The 14,492-nt window shown below is 43.6% G+C and overlaps 2 protein-coding genes across 6 annotated transcripts in view; one reads left to right on the top strand and one right to left on the bottom strand.

Annotated features, from left to right (window-relative positions):
* Positions 1-11,182, top strand: part of PDGFRL (platelet derived growth factor receptor like) — a gene marked incomplete at both ends in the record, with an annotated part of 45,769 nt that extends 34,587 nt beyond the window's left edge. Inside the window, 4 exons of the mRNA XM_084231146.1 lie at positions 2,647-2,798; positions 6,819-7,112; positions 9,147-9,286; positions 10,994-11,182. Coding sequence (XP_084087272.1) covers positions 2,647-2,798; positions 6,819-7,112; positions 9,147-9,286; positions 10,994-11,182 — 775 coding nt within the window. The remainder of the gene's footprint in view (positions 1-2,646; positions 2,799-6,818; positions 7,113-9,146; positions 9,287-10,993) is intronic.
* A 3,059-nt stretch (positions 11,183-14,241) lies between these two features.
* Positions 14,242-14,492, bottom strand: part of MTUS1 (microtubule associated scaffold protein 1) — a gene marked incomplete at both ends in the record, with an annotated part of 94,569 nt that continues 94,318 nt past the window's right edge. For all 5 annotated transcript variants that reach the window (XM_084232171.1, XM_084232170.1, XM_084232172.1 and 2 more), the window contains one exon: positions 14,242-14,455. In XM_084232171.1, the coding sequence (XP_084088297.1) occupies positions 14,242-14,455 (214 nt within the window). The remainder of the gene's footprint in view (positions 14,456-14,492) is intronic.

The raw sequence follows: 14,492 nt of genomic DNA, 5'->3' as shown, positions 1-14,492 counted from the left end.
TGCTCCTGCTCTGGCTCAGGTGGGCTCATCACGTCCTACCTCTCAAACTCAGGGTGGTCCCTGCTGCTTGGTGAGTGCCATAGGTCTCCCTCTCACTGTTTCCTACCAGGCGCCGCTTGACTCCCACCCCGCTGCCTTTGTCTCCTGCAGTTGATGGATTAAATCCCTGGACCATTGAGCCTTCCGCCCACTGGCCCCAGCATTGATGGAATAGACCAAGTCCCCGCCAACCCCGTGGGGTTGATGCTTCCTGAGCAGGAGCGTGCACTGCCTTTCAGCCCCCTTGAGTCCCTGTCTCCACCCTCACCTTTCAAAGTCCAGCTTTTGTCACCTCCCCCTCAAAGCTGTCTCCAACCTCTTCAACCTACAATGCTAAATCCTTCTTCAGAATTCCTGTTTTTATGAGGACTCTTATGTTTACTCTGATCTTTACAAGTAGATTTAACTCCTTAAGCAGATTGTAATATCTTTGAGGTCCACTGTATTTTATTTGTTGTGCTATTCCCAATGCTGGGTGTGTATTACTCGTTGTAGTAGTGTTCACAGTCACTGTGACTCATCTTTTATTACATGTGATTAAGAGATAATTAGGATAATGCAATGCCCCAGGCATGGCATGAAATTCTCATCTAATGAGTGGCTATTCGGTACCTACTTGTCTTAAGGAAGACTTGCTCAGCTGTGCACCAGCTGTGGGTCTCGGGGATAATCACTTCTGTCCAAGACTTTATTTTTTAAATATTTTGTTTTATATAATTCTTACATCATTTTTCATTTTTTTCACAATGTATGCATTTTCATTTTGTTTATATTCCCCATACAATTGCACTCCCCCTTATTTTGACCCTAATCCTTCCTCTCCCCGCCTCCCACCCTGGTAGTGTGTCTCTAGTTTATAGTTGCTTGTTGATTTTGATCTTTACTTTGTATTAATTAGTTTTTTTCCTGGTCCCTGATTTAGGTTTTCTAAATTCCTGCTATGAGTGAGACCATCCGGTGTTTTTTTCTTTTTCTCACTTATTTCGCTGAGCATGATCCTTCTAGCTCCATCCATGTTGCTGCAAACTGCATGTGTTTATCTTTTTTGAATGCTGAGTAATATTCCATGGTGTATATGTACCACATCTTCTTGATCCATTCATCTATTTTTGGGCATTTGGGCTGTTTCCAAAGCTTAGCTATTGTAAACAGTGCTGCTATAAACATAGGGGTGCAGGTGTTCTTTGGAATTGATGTTTCTGTGTCCTTTGGGTAAATACCTAGGAGTGGAATTGCTGGATCATATGGAAGCTCTATCTTTAGCAGGCTGAGGAATCTCCACGCAGCTCTCCATAGTGGTTGGGCCAGTTTGCACTCCCACCAGCAGTGCAGGAGAGTTTCTTTATCTGCAATGCTGGGGGCTGGATGCCTGGTTTTGAGGCTCTTTCTAGTTTCAACAGTGTGGTGGAAAGTGCTTTCAATCCACATATTGGGAGAGAATCCTTACTATGAACTCTGCACAGATTTCTTGTTTAGGGAGTATAAGACAAATATGGCACAGTTCCTGCCCTCAAAGTTTTGACTATCATAAAATAACAGGAAGTTGGGGGAATCTGAGGGTTAGAGAACAAGGGAGTCAATTACATCACTAGGAGAAAGTGGGGGAGATTCCTGAGAGTTGATTCTAATTAGAAGCTTCCTGAAGGAGGAGAGATTTCCGTTGTTTAAAGGAGGCAGTTGATAGAGTGGGTGGACAGAGGCACCTCTTGGCAGGGCCGGTTGTCTAAGCAGCTCTTGAGGGCTGTGCCGGACAGGCTGTTTGGAGCCAACCAGCCAGACACTTTGCTGTGTGCTGGCCCCTCTGGTGTTTCTAGCACCCACAACAGCAGGACCTTCTCTACATCAGAAAAGTGTGCAAGCTCAGAGCTGAAACACTGAGATAACAAAGATGCATTCTCAGGTTAAAACCATTTATTTTGGAATCTGCACAGGGTGAGCCTCCTCAGCCACAGGGAAGCCTCTGACCCAAGCGTGATACATCTGGATTCCTATTGCAGTGGAACACAGTTACCATATGGGGCTAATACTAGTATTTAATAACAGATTTGTTTAAACTCATGAGATTAAAAAAAGAAAAACACCAAGAAAGTAAAAGTAGAAATCACTGGTACGGTCAGAGAAGCATGAATGCTCAACCCTTTCTTAGGTGTGAGCTGTGTACCTGGGGCTCAGCCTCTTAGCAATCAATGCATCCTTCCTCCACCGCCAAGCAACATTTTAAATTTAATAATGTAGAATCTTAAAGATTCCAAGCTCACATTCAGAGGCTTGTCCTTATTGGTCAGAGTTTGCACACTGGGTAACGCTGTATGCTTTCATTCACATCGACTGTGCTGATGTACAGATTTTACTTAAGGAAACCCTAGTGCTGAGGTTGAAGAGAATTTCCTCTCTCTGGAAAACATAATTGTCATTTATTATTTCCTTTTAGGAAAGGCTTTTCTTCCTGCTCCCCCTCCCCGCACACTTTCATTAGTTTGTGCCACATGAGAGAGGGTACTCTCAAGTGACCAGGGGGTTATATCTGAGAAGAATAGGGCAGACAATAATGGCTGTAAGGCCTCTGGCCCAGGAGACTGACTCTGCGCTCACTTCTTTCCCTGACAGTGTGAAGCAGCACGCACGCTACAGCCAGCTCACCCTGGTCAACTCCACGGCGGCCGACACTGGCGAATTCAGCTGCTGGGCACAGCTCTGTGACGGCTACATCTGCAGGAGGGATGAGGCCAGACAGGGCTCCACCTACATCTTGTTTACAGGTAAAATGCTTAGTGCAGTAGTGTCATCTGCAGGAAGTCTGTACTTAGCTCAGATTAAAGGTTTCCACCGACTGCTGAGTATCAAATAATTGTACTCACTGTTTAGCTCTCCCTCTCTCTGGGCTTAATGTGTTACATCAATTATGGTCCTAGTACAACTCCCAGCTACTCTTCAGGGTAAGTGCAAATGGATTTTCTTTTTTTCCAAGGGAAAAGTTGAGTTTGGAGAGATTTGATAAGATCCTAAGTTTATACTGCAAATAAGAGACTTGACTGGGATTTGAACCTGGACTTGTTTGCTTCTGGAGCCTGTACCTGAACGTCCAATATGCTAGCCTTTAGACATGTCAGACTCTTTAGGATTAAAATTTTAAAAACCGTTCCTCAGTGATACTGCCCATTTTCAAGTGCTCCTGCGGCCAGTGCAGATGGAGGCATGCCCACCACGGCAGAATGCTCTGCTGGGGACTTAGTCATCATACACAGAACCCATGCTGCTCTCCTTTTTGGAAGCTCCATAGTCATAGGGAGGCTCACTAAATGACACTCTCCATATGTTATGAGTACTGTGAGCTGAAATTTTTGAGGCAGATGCCTAAGTGATGTGCCTGACAAGTTGCAGGTCGCTTCCCCCCTGCAGGACTAGATGTGTTTGTCAGGTGCAACTTGTTCTTGGAGAAACAGGCATTGCAGAGTACTTTCCCAGGCTCCTCCACCTCAGAGCTCTCTAAAGTTGGGAGGATAATATTCTCCTACAAGGTTCAAAGGTCAGAAACAGCTTTCAAGAATCTTACCAATGCTGCCTCTGGCACAGCACAATTCAGGTGAAGCTAGAGTGCCTTAGTGTCGGGCAGGGGCGTTCTTGACTTATGTCTGTTCTTGATCCATTTCTCCTCAGACCTACAGTAACTTAGGTCTGTGATCCAGATGTTCTTAGGTCCTGGCCATTAATGAATCCTTAGCAAAATCTCATCTATCTGCCCCTTTCTGCCCAAAGAGTTCCTGTTTGACAAGCAGATGCATCAGCAGAGCATGCTGTAGTTCTGGAAGCAGATGCATGTCATGTCATAAGTACAAACTACCTTTTAAATGTCTGCATGAGAAGTAATGGTGTTGCTGTGAGATCAGACAGGGTAGGTAACTCGGTGTCCCATAACTTGTAGTGGCCAAGTGGTGAGTCAAACCGTTACTCTGAACCGGGATCCTGTGTTCTTACTGTCCTCATGCATTCATAGGACAAGGTAATGGATAGATTGGACAGTCGGGTAAATACTAGCTACATAGTCAACTTTTTCGGAAGCGTTAACTGTTGTTCATTGGTAACGCCACTGATTCTAGTTTTGGAATGTGGTATACACATGGTCCGGTGCCCCTAGGCTCCCCTCACACTTGGAGCAACAGTGGCCATGGCAGCTAATCAAGTCTAGTAAGAGTCTGTTACTCTGGACAAGGACTGATGGCAAAGAATCTTCATTCTCCAATTTGAAACATAGCAAGATTAGCACTGGTGTATCTTTCCAAGTATTTGTTTTTCAACTGACACATTGATCACAATGTCCTACCAGGGTTATGGCTTCTAATTAATGAAAGCCTTCTTGTGACTCAAAGGCAGACTAAAAAAAAATTCAGCTTTCAATATCCCTGGATCAAAAAAGGAATAGGACCTAATATGTTTTCTTATCTCTCAGCACCGTGAGTCCAGTTGGACTTCGGCATAGGGTTTAGTAGTTTGTCTTTTCAGGTATGAGTGGGTTTGGGAACCAAGATGGGGTGTTAAAGAAGCTGAGCCCCCACAGCTAGCTCGGTCTGTGGTGGGGCGGTCTCTGGAGCACATGCTCCCCCACCACCCTCACGGAGGAGGCTGGCGCCCGTGATGTCTGTCTGCTTTTAGGGGTTGGCTGAGAACACTATGGAGCTTCTTTTTGACTGTTAATTTGTATAGTTTATCTTTAATATTTATTCAGAAGGCGCTCAGACAAGGTTTGTTCTAGCTTTTTTAAAAAAAATCTCTCAATATATGGAACTTGCACATTCTTTTCAGCTCTTGTAATCAAACACTAGAATTAGGGAAAGGCCAGAAATTTCTATATTAACTGTCATTTTTGACAGTTAATTATTACAAAAACAGCATAGAGGAAAGACTTCCTTTGTTACTGAATGCCATCACATCAATTCCTAGGTATAAATAAAGGAAGCAAGTTCTCCCAAGCCCAGGGAAGTACTGAACAGTCAGTACTCACCAACATTAACCACAGATGCCCTTTTCCTAAAGTTGTGTTGGAGTAGGACATACACAAAGAAAAAGAAACCATAGATAGCTCAGTAAATTATCCTCAAGTGCACATACACATGTAACCACCACCCAGGTCAAGGAGAAGGTTCCCGCAAGAGGCCCCTTTATGTTGTAAACTGCAGGAAATTAATACTTTACTAACTATGGAGTTTGTTATAATTTGTATTTCAGTTTGCAGCCTATTAACTTTAATGTTTTGTAAACCTACATTTCCATGTGTTTAGTTTCTTAAAGTAGTATTTGGCATCCACAGGAATAGATAAAAACATTTGCAGGGAGCCCATGCCATCTGCAACTTGTAAAGTAAATGTCACACATTTTTTAGTAAATGGAATCTACTGATTACAGATAAACATTTTTTGTTTGTTCAAGAAATTGGTGGTCACTTCTTTAAAAGCATGTGTTGTAAGAAGTCCTACCACACTTCGATGTTCTGAAATGGAGACTGGACACTTATTCCACAGGCTTGGCCCACTGGTTCAGATTCCTCCACAAAACCTTAAGATTTAGAAGGCAATTTTGGTTGTAAGTTCCATAAATGTTTTTGTTAAAAAGTTACCTCCAGATTTTTCTCTTTACAAATGGGGCTGTTGAAGCACAGTAAGCCTCAGTGGTGTATCTACCCCAGGGCCCTATTAACTTACTCTGTGTGAAGCCTGGGGTGTCAGGTACAACACTGACGAAGGAGCCCCCAGCCTGAGCCTGAAAGTCAATTTATCATGAAGTGGCACAAATAACCTGACACGGACAGACTTGCTGATCTACGACCTGCTCTTCCTTGATCTCGGAGCCAGGGACAAACCTCCGCATGAGTGAGTGTGGCACTCGCTGCCAAAAACTCTTGGTCTATGAAGACAGTCGATGTATCCACGGATTTTGTCCCCAACTTAGCACATAAGACAGTGGCATAAAGAAGGTTAGTGAAGGAGAAAGTCAAGAACAGATTTGTTTCAGGAATGTTGCAGGAAAAAAACCATAGGGAAGTTTAACAAATGCTGGGGTGTGATTAATTTCGAAGACTTCTCTTAGCAGTTACTATAATATCCCTGTGCAGGATGATCTAGAAAACAAAGCACTAAATGTGCTATGCCAAAAAACAAAACCAAAAAACCCAGTTAGAGTTCTTTGTCCTGAGGGAAGTGTGGGCAAACCCATCCTCATTTCTGCAAGAGGAAAATGCCATCATCTTGAGCTTCAAGAATAGAATAGTTTCAGAGGAAATAGAGTAAGATTCAGACAGAAGGTCTCCTGCTCAGATCCTGAGCCTGGCAGTTCCTCATCTGTCCCTACTTGACCTTGGCAGGAGTGTGGCCCCCTGGGCTCAATGAGGAAGGGTGAAGCCACCAGCACCCACAGTGGGCTGGCCTCACAGACACTGCTGTGTTGGCAGATGTCTCTGCACAGAAGTTACTGAGCATAAACTATGGTGCTAATTTCTCTACATGGACACAGCAGATATTCACAGGTTTAAAAGTTGCTCTTAAAGAATGCAGTCTCCTTCCTCAAGTGGGGTAATCCCTGGGCCCCTGACTTGGTCTAAAGAAATACCTGCTTTGTTTTCCTTAAGGAAATGTGGAGTAAAATCCTTTTAAAAGAGGAAAAGCATTTAGAAACAGCTCTATTCTGTTCAGAGAGACTCAGTATTGTGAGTATATTGTTGGTTCCCTTTTCTTTGAGCCCTGACTGAGTCCTTAAAGTCCTCTTACCTTGTGTCTTTCCCTTTGCAGAGAAAGGAGAACTCTTTGTACCTTCTCCCAGTTACTTTGAAGTTGTCTACTTGAACCCAGACAGGCAGGCTGTGGTTCCTTGTAGAGTCACTGTCCTGTCAGCCAAAGTCACACTCCACAGGGAGTTCCCAGCCAAGGAAATCCCAGCCAATGGAACAGACATTGTTTATGACATGAAGAGAGGCTTTGTATACCTGCAACCTCATTCTGACCAACAGGGGGTGGTCTACTGCAAAGCGGAAGCTGAGGGCAAATCTCAGATTTCCATCAAGTACCATCTGCTCTATGTGGAAGGTAAGCCTGTTCCCTACCAGGCCTCAGACTGCAGTTAAGCCAGTTCAGGTACTGCTCTCCACTATTTAAGATGGAAATTAGGAAGCAAAGATTGCAGTTCTTACAGGACTGTCATTTCTAGAATGTTCTACTTCCTCACTTGTGATCCAAATCCTTCCACCTGTTACTTGAGCAATTCTCTAATTTCCCCAAACACTTAGCAGATTTTGGCTACAACAAAATCTCCTCAGAGGACCGTCCACTCCCACCCTCTGCTCTCCTAAGACTTGTGGCTCGAGGCTAGACCAGCTTAGTAACCACTTTCTAGTCACTCACCTCATTGATGGTCTTGTCACTCCATTCTCAGGATGATATCAGACTCACCTTGGAACCCACTGACCTGTTTCACTGACTGCCTTATCCATTCTGCCTCACACACCCCTTCCCTCAGTCAACCTGTCAACAGTACAACCCACTAACCTGGGAGCCACCAAGTCAGATCCCCAATCACAGTCTCGTACTTGAGACTGAGTGTCCAGGGTCCCTGACCCCTTCTCCACACTGATCCTCACCTCTACTTTCTACTCTCCACATTCCTGGTGGCCATTTCCTCCCCCCACCCCCACCTCTCCTTAGCATGCTTCCATCTGGCTTTCTCCCCTGCAGCCACCTAACAGCTTGGCTAGGGTCTCCAACACTATGAAATACAGCACACAGAGCTTGTCTTCATCCAGCTATATTGTGCCTCAGCTATATTCCACTCCCTTTAATTGCCTCTCACTAATACGTCTGAGATGAGTAAATGTGTCTCAGCTGCACCCACCAACTTGTAACAAATGCCTGTGCTTAGATGTGTCGCAGCTCCCCTGAGCATGGTTCTTCAGCTGTCCCTGCCTCAGCAGGGTTCTCCAGTTACCTGCGGGGAAGACCCAAGCCTGGAAATCAACTTGATGTTCCTGCCTCCATCTTTTTGACTTTTTCCATTAAATTGCTTCCAAATTCTCTCCATCCTCACTGCAAAGCCTTCAAGTTATCATTATCTCTTCCTTGGACTGATGTGGATTCCTTTCCAGTTGGCCTCCCCCTAAGTCCAACTTGTCTTTTTCCACTTCCCACACTGTAGCTCATTATGATTTGAGTTACAATCCTTCAGTGATTTTCCTAGAAACAAGGTCAAAAGCTTTCATGTGACCTGAAAAGTCTCACATGCCCTGCCCCTGCTCTCCTTCCCCTCTGCAGCCTGCCCTGGCCTCCCTCCACCTCCCCCTGGGGACTCTGCTCACTGCCATTCCCACCCCAGAGATAGCTCCCTCCATGCCTAGTAAGCTCACTCTTCAGATTTTAGTTTACACACTGCTTCCTCAAAGCAACCTTTCCTGTCTCTTAACTTCCGGAGCACTCTGGGCTTCTCCTTATAGCTCTAAACACAACTCAAGTCTAAAATTAACCATAGAATGACTGGCTTAGTGTCTGCCTCCTCCACTAGCAGAGGCTCCATGGGCTCAGCGACTGGGCTCGGTCTGGTTTGCTGCTATAGTTGCGGCCCCTCGCACATCACCTTGCTCAAGTTTGCCAAAAATTACTTGCGGGCGCTGACCACATTGAAATTTACTTCTGAAATGCTATGAAATAAAGACTCTGCAAACATCTTTCTAATCAGTATTTAGACTTCCCCTGGGGAGAGACAGTCCCAACCTACCTGCTCATCTCCACCCTCTCTCTAGCTGCCTTCTCCATGTTCCATTGCTATTCCCCAATACCACCTCCTGCCTCAGCTTTTTTATTTCCTTCACGGGGCACCCTGGTAGAATTTTTATCCTCTTCCCCCAATTCTATGCCTAGTTGCTGGCATTCTACCTGATCTAGACCACCAAGAAAGAGAGGAGAGGCTTCAAAGAAAACCCAGAAGGGTGGACAGAGTAGGTCAGGCACTAACGGGGAAGCTGGAAGACCAGCACATCTGCTACATGGCTGTCCAAGTAACAGAACAGCGCTGTAGGCTTTCGTCATGCGATACTCATGATGTCACCTCACTTTTCCTCTGCTCACTTCCAGTTCCCAGTGGCCCTCCATCCACAACCATCCTGGCATCCTCCAACAAAGTGAAAGGTGGGGGTGACATCCGTGTCCTCTGCACTGTCCTGGGGGAACCAGATGTGGAGGTGGAGTTCAGGTGGATCTACCCAGGGCAAAAGGTAAGCACTGCCCACCTAACAGCCAGCCGTTTCAATTCAGTTTTGTGATACAGACCATCACTTAAGTGCAAGAAAGGCGTGGCCTATGGTAGGGAGCCAGACCTTGCTTGTCTTTTTTAAAGATATCACAGGACACTTACAAATGACTTAAAAAAAGACAGGAAAAATAACGGTTCCATTACGCTCTTCATATGTGATTTTTCTTAATCATCAAATAAGGAGAGGGCCAAAAAGGGGAGTCAGGAGGCGTCCCTCTTCCTCAACCTCCCAATCTTAATTCTGGAGCAGTTGGAGGTCAGTTTCCAGTGGCCTTCCTCCTGGGTCCTTCACTTCCCTTCCATACAAGCTGTGCCCTCCACAGCTCCACACAGACACCTGGTGGCTCAGCCCTGTCAAAAAAGGTGCTGTGAGGCCAGAGATCATTTTGAAATAGACTTTCCATAAAAGCAGCTGTGGCATATCGAGCCTCTATTCATGTCCTGCTCACTAAAATAAACAGCTTTGCTACTAACATGGAATAATCCCTTTGTTGCCAGAGAGATTTGAGACGTACTCAGCAGCCAATACACTTCTGGCTTAAAGGTTGTGCTTAATGGAAAATAGCTCTCCCTAGAGAAAGGTAATTTCCAGCATCCTAGTTCTAGGTACTTGTTTTTTCAAAAGTGTTGTCACACGTAGCAGACAATGATCTTCTTTAGAATTTTTATGTTGCTGATATTTTATGAGCAGAAAGGACATAATTTAGTAATTCTATAAATATTACAATAATGCAGAACTAGTCCAGAAAAACAGAGCTTGATAAAACACCTTAAGTGACGCTCTCACTTTCTATAAATAGGGCAGTACGTCATCTAGAGCATCATATAATCCATCTTTGGTACAACTTTTCTTTCACTGGAGACCCGTGGCATGTTGACTAATCTGCCCCAATCTGAACAAGCTCTTATTCATTTACACAGGGAGCACTTCAGGCTCCTTTTTGTCATAAAGGCTGTTATTAAGAGGTACTTAGTGAGGGGTGAAAATCTATGTCTAATACAAGTTCTACATCTTGGAATTCCAAAAGTATTGATTTTATACTAAATAGAAACAACAAAAGGGCATAAAGAGAGCCAAACAGCTTAATGAAATCTAAAACACAGCTTGGGAAAACAGCAGCCTAAAATATCACACAGGGTAAAAGTTCCCATGAGCTAGGCCTAGCAAACAGACTTCTAGAAGGCTGTGTTTTGCACTCTGAAAGAAATACCACTGATGTCTTATTTGGTTCCCCTACATTCCTGTTATAAGTGAAACCATCCTATATTTTTCTTTTTCTTTCTGGCTTATTTCACTGAGCATAAGTCCTTCTAGCACCATCCAAATAAGACATGAGTGTTAAAAAAATAATAACAGTACAAAACACAACAAAGCAAAAACAGACAATTATAAACCAGAGACATCCTGCAGGGGAGGAGGCGGGAGAGGGATCAGAGGGAGGGAGGGAGGAGCACAGGGGGCTGAGGTGATGGCGCACGGGTGCACTGGGGAAGGAAACTCTATGGGAACTACACCTGAGGGGTGGGGGAAGCAAATATTGTTTAAAAAATTCAAAAAATAATAAATGTTAAAAATAAAAAAAAAAACACTCACCATTGCTGGGTAAATGGGAGCTGTTGACAGCAGCTGGTCATCTCCAATTCAGTCTGTGTGGGTGTCCCTCAACAGGAGGAAAGGCCCGTGACAATTCAAGACACCTGGAGGCTGATCCACAGAGGGCTCGGGCACACCACGAGAATCTCGCAGAGTGTCATCACCATTGAAGATGCCGAGACCATTGATGCAGGATATTACATTTGCACGGCTCAGAATCCCCAAGGACAGACTACGGTAGCTACCACTGTTGACTTTTCCTGACTTGGAAAATGAAGTATAATGAACTGATGGAAAGCCCATTAGTGTAAACATCCAACTTTGGGGTTCTTTTGACTAGGGCTTTGCCAGAGGCTGATCTGAAGGGCCAAACCCCAACCCCTGCCTTTGGAGTCAGACCCAGACACCCAACTAAAGGAAGTCATCCAGTCTAATAATAGAAGTGTTGACTCTTCTACCAAAGCATGTATTTTTGTTGCTTACCTACACATATGTGCGTCTAGTTTTTAAACTAAAAGCATATATGCCAACAATGCTAATCATTTCCAATAAAGGTGCAAGTTTTTGTAAAATATTAAATGGGCTAAGTTCTCTCTCTCGACTCAGCTGGATATACACCCAGGACTTCTTGCCAGCAATGTCTGTGTCAATACTTAATATCCTGTTTGATAGAACCGCAATGAGATGAGAATCTAAAATAGCAGTAACAGAGCTCAACTACTTATCCATGATCAGCAACTCAAGGCTTGAAAGCTTAGGCCTATCATTTTTGTCCTCAGTAGCAATCCTTAAATTGCAATTTTAAAGCTAATGTGATTTAAAAATCTAGTGATACAAAAAAAACTTTAAAAAAACTTTTTAAAACAAAGCTGCTACTCTCAGAAGTACTAAATTCTAGAATAGTCTATTCAGTAAGGACCAAAGCATGTGTCAAGTTTAACTTGCAATATAAAATAGATGCAAAGAAGATTCAACTTTGCTTAGACTTTTATACCATTGTCAAATTAGACCATGGCAGTTCTAGTTTTCTTACATAGCATGCAGAAAGTGAAAACCAGTCAAAATTTCTCAAGTACACAACATAGTTTTGAATTTAGAAATGAAAAACTTACCTCTATGTCTAGCTCCATGAGCCAAATCTCAGCCCATGACCGAGTTTGTGGCTACGTTGGAAATTTCTGAAAAGAAAAAAGTAACTTACCAGAAGACATTATGTCAACGCCTGTGCTGTAAGAAAGGCTATATACTGGACAAAACTTTGGAGGGAGAAGAATGCTAGAGATTACAATACTTATATTGAATATTCCAGCATTATTTATTTGATCAAAGTAAATAAAATACACATTTAATCACTACAAACTGAGCACAACTACAGCTGTTTACACATTCATATTTTTATGAAGTGCCAACATTTTGCATCCTACATGAAACATTTGGTTTGGAAAAAAAAAAATCAAAGATCTGTTTTGTTTCCTATCTTCTCTCTTATTTAAATTTTGTAAGATTGATTTCCCCAGACACCTAAATGGCATGGAGGACAGCAGGGAACAGCACAAGATTTACATGCATAAGGGATGAATGGCTAACCCAACTTAGGCTGATGACACTGAGAGTTACTTGGAAGGATGAGGAGGTGGCAGTGAACCTACATTTCCATTTATCAGAAGCAAACAAGGCTGGCTGTATCTGAAACAAACTATTGAAGGTTAAAGAATTCGCCAATAAACATGCATCATGAATATTAACTTGCACTGAGTGTACATGTAAATGATGGCCCAATATCCCCCTTCAGTATCTTACTATAGGGGGGTTATTTGTAGAGTCATCAAATGCCAGCAACGCAGGTTAGTAAATACTGACATCACAAAGTTGACACATGCAAGGAGAGAGAGACAAAGCCACAGAGTTCTTCCTTCCACCTCCCCCAAAGTATTAGAATTGGGAGAGGTACTAAATTTTTAAAAAAGATAATGCAGCTTGGAGGAGAGCTGTACAAGGTACATTTTCTACTTTGTTGCCAAGCCTTCAGCTACCTTCCCAAGGGCAGAATTCTTCAAGGGATATGTGGAAACTTAGTTATCTCACCAGACTCTTTTTCTATTAAATACTGCATCACTGGTTTAATCAAGGTGCTCCTATTCATCAATAAGCACTGAATCTCATCTCAGTTCTGTTAACCAATGACTTTCTCGTTCTTCATCCTCTCCAGGGTTTTTCCAAGCTTTGTACCATCAGATCCAGGCATTAGTTGATTTAGAAAGTGGTTTCAGCACCTTGAAGATGAGCTGGTTCTGGAAAAGCTTAGTTTTTATCCTCGTCCCAGAGAAATATAAGTATAGGAGGTAGAAGGTTTGCTTTTGTGGCTCTCGAGAGGAAGAGGGAGAGAAGATGAGGATAATGGGAGAGAAGACAGTTCAAACTCATGAAGACAACTGAGATCAAGGTGAAAAATAAGGCAGGAAAAAACCCCACTGTTACTGCCCTTTTTCTTTATACAGATTTGTAGAAAAATTTGGGTTCTATACTTGCTCATTGCCTGAGAAGATGGATCTTAGTATAATATTAGGTTTACGTGGACAAGTTAAAAATCTAAAAGAAAAAAAAAATGGAGCTACTTTCAACTGACAAGGCTAAACACAAACACTGCCAGGAAGTTACTCCAAAGGATACGGGGAATGTCCAGATGTGGACACGTCAAAGCTCTTCTGGTCATTCCCTCCCCTCCCAGGTCAGAGGGCTGAGCGGAGTTGGTGGTAAGGAATCATAATTAAAGCAACTATTGCTCTTCTATGGCTTTTGCTGAACTGCATACACTGACTATTATTTGATTAGTATATATCCAGATATAATCAGCTTTCCACTCTTACTATACAGCAAAGGAGGCAGCAGCAGACACAGGACACTGTTACATCCCTTTCATTCACACATCCCCAGCCAGACCAAAATAAAAATCACAAGAAGGTGTCTGTGGTCAAGAACATTATAAAGGTTATAAATCTTTATCTTAATAGGCCCCTGAGAGTTTTTCCCCTTATGCTTAGGTGAAAAAGGCAATGAACAAGAAGCTCTCGTTCCTTAAGTGCTTTGTGCAACAGCGTCCATGGAGATCAAATTCCGAGATCTTTTTGGGGAGGAGTCTCTTGGACCAAGTCAAAAGTCTCCCTCCAGAGTTCCAGTCTTACAAGGAGCCCATTCTGGGGGTGGTGACTTTCCAGTTCTATTGTTGTGACTACACGTCAGCTAATATAGCTCTTGCTCCGGTGCAGGTCAGCCCTGCGGACCTGTAAAAAGGCTTTCAGACAGTCTCCCAGCTTGGGAAAAGGTCATCTGGGTGAAATGCTGGGGCTGGGGAAGGAGCCAGAATTCCTTGGTGACTGGAAGGGGATGGCGGAGGACGTGGGGGACCTCTTGGGGCTGCACAAGTCCCCGTTGTGCAGCTTCCACAGCAGCTCCTCATTCTCCATGGAGAGTCGCTTGTTGACTTTCGACTCCTTCTCCAAGGACTCCTGCAGAACAGCCTGCTCGGTGGAGAGTTGCCTTAAAGAGGAGAAAGAGTCAAGTACCATGCGGATCT

This window comes from Talpa europaea (assembly GCF_964194135.1).
Source record: "Talpa europaea genome assembly, chromosome: 4".
Taxonomy (NCBI): Eukaryota; Metazoa; Chordata; class Mammalia; order Eulipotyphla; family Talpidae; genus Talpa; species Talpa europaea.
The sequence above is the reverse complement of the archived record's forward strand: the minus strand, read 5'-3'. Positions and strand labels throughout refer to the sequence as shown.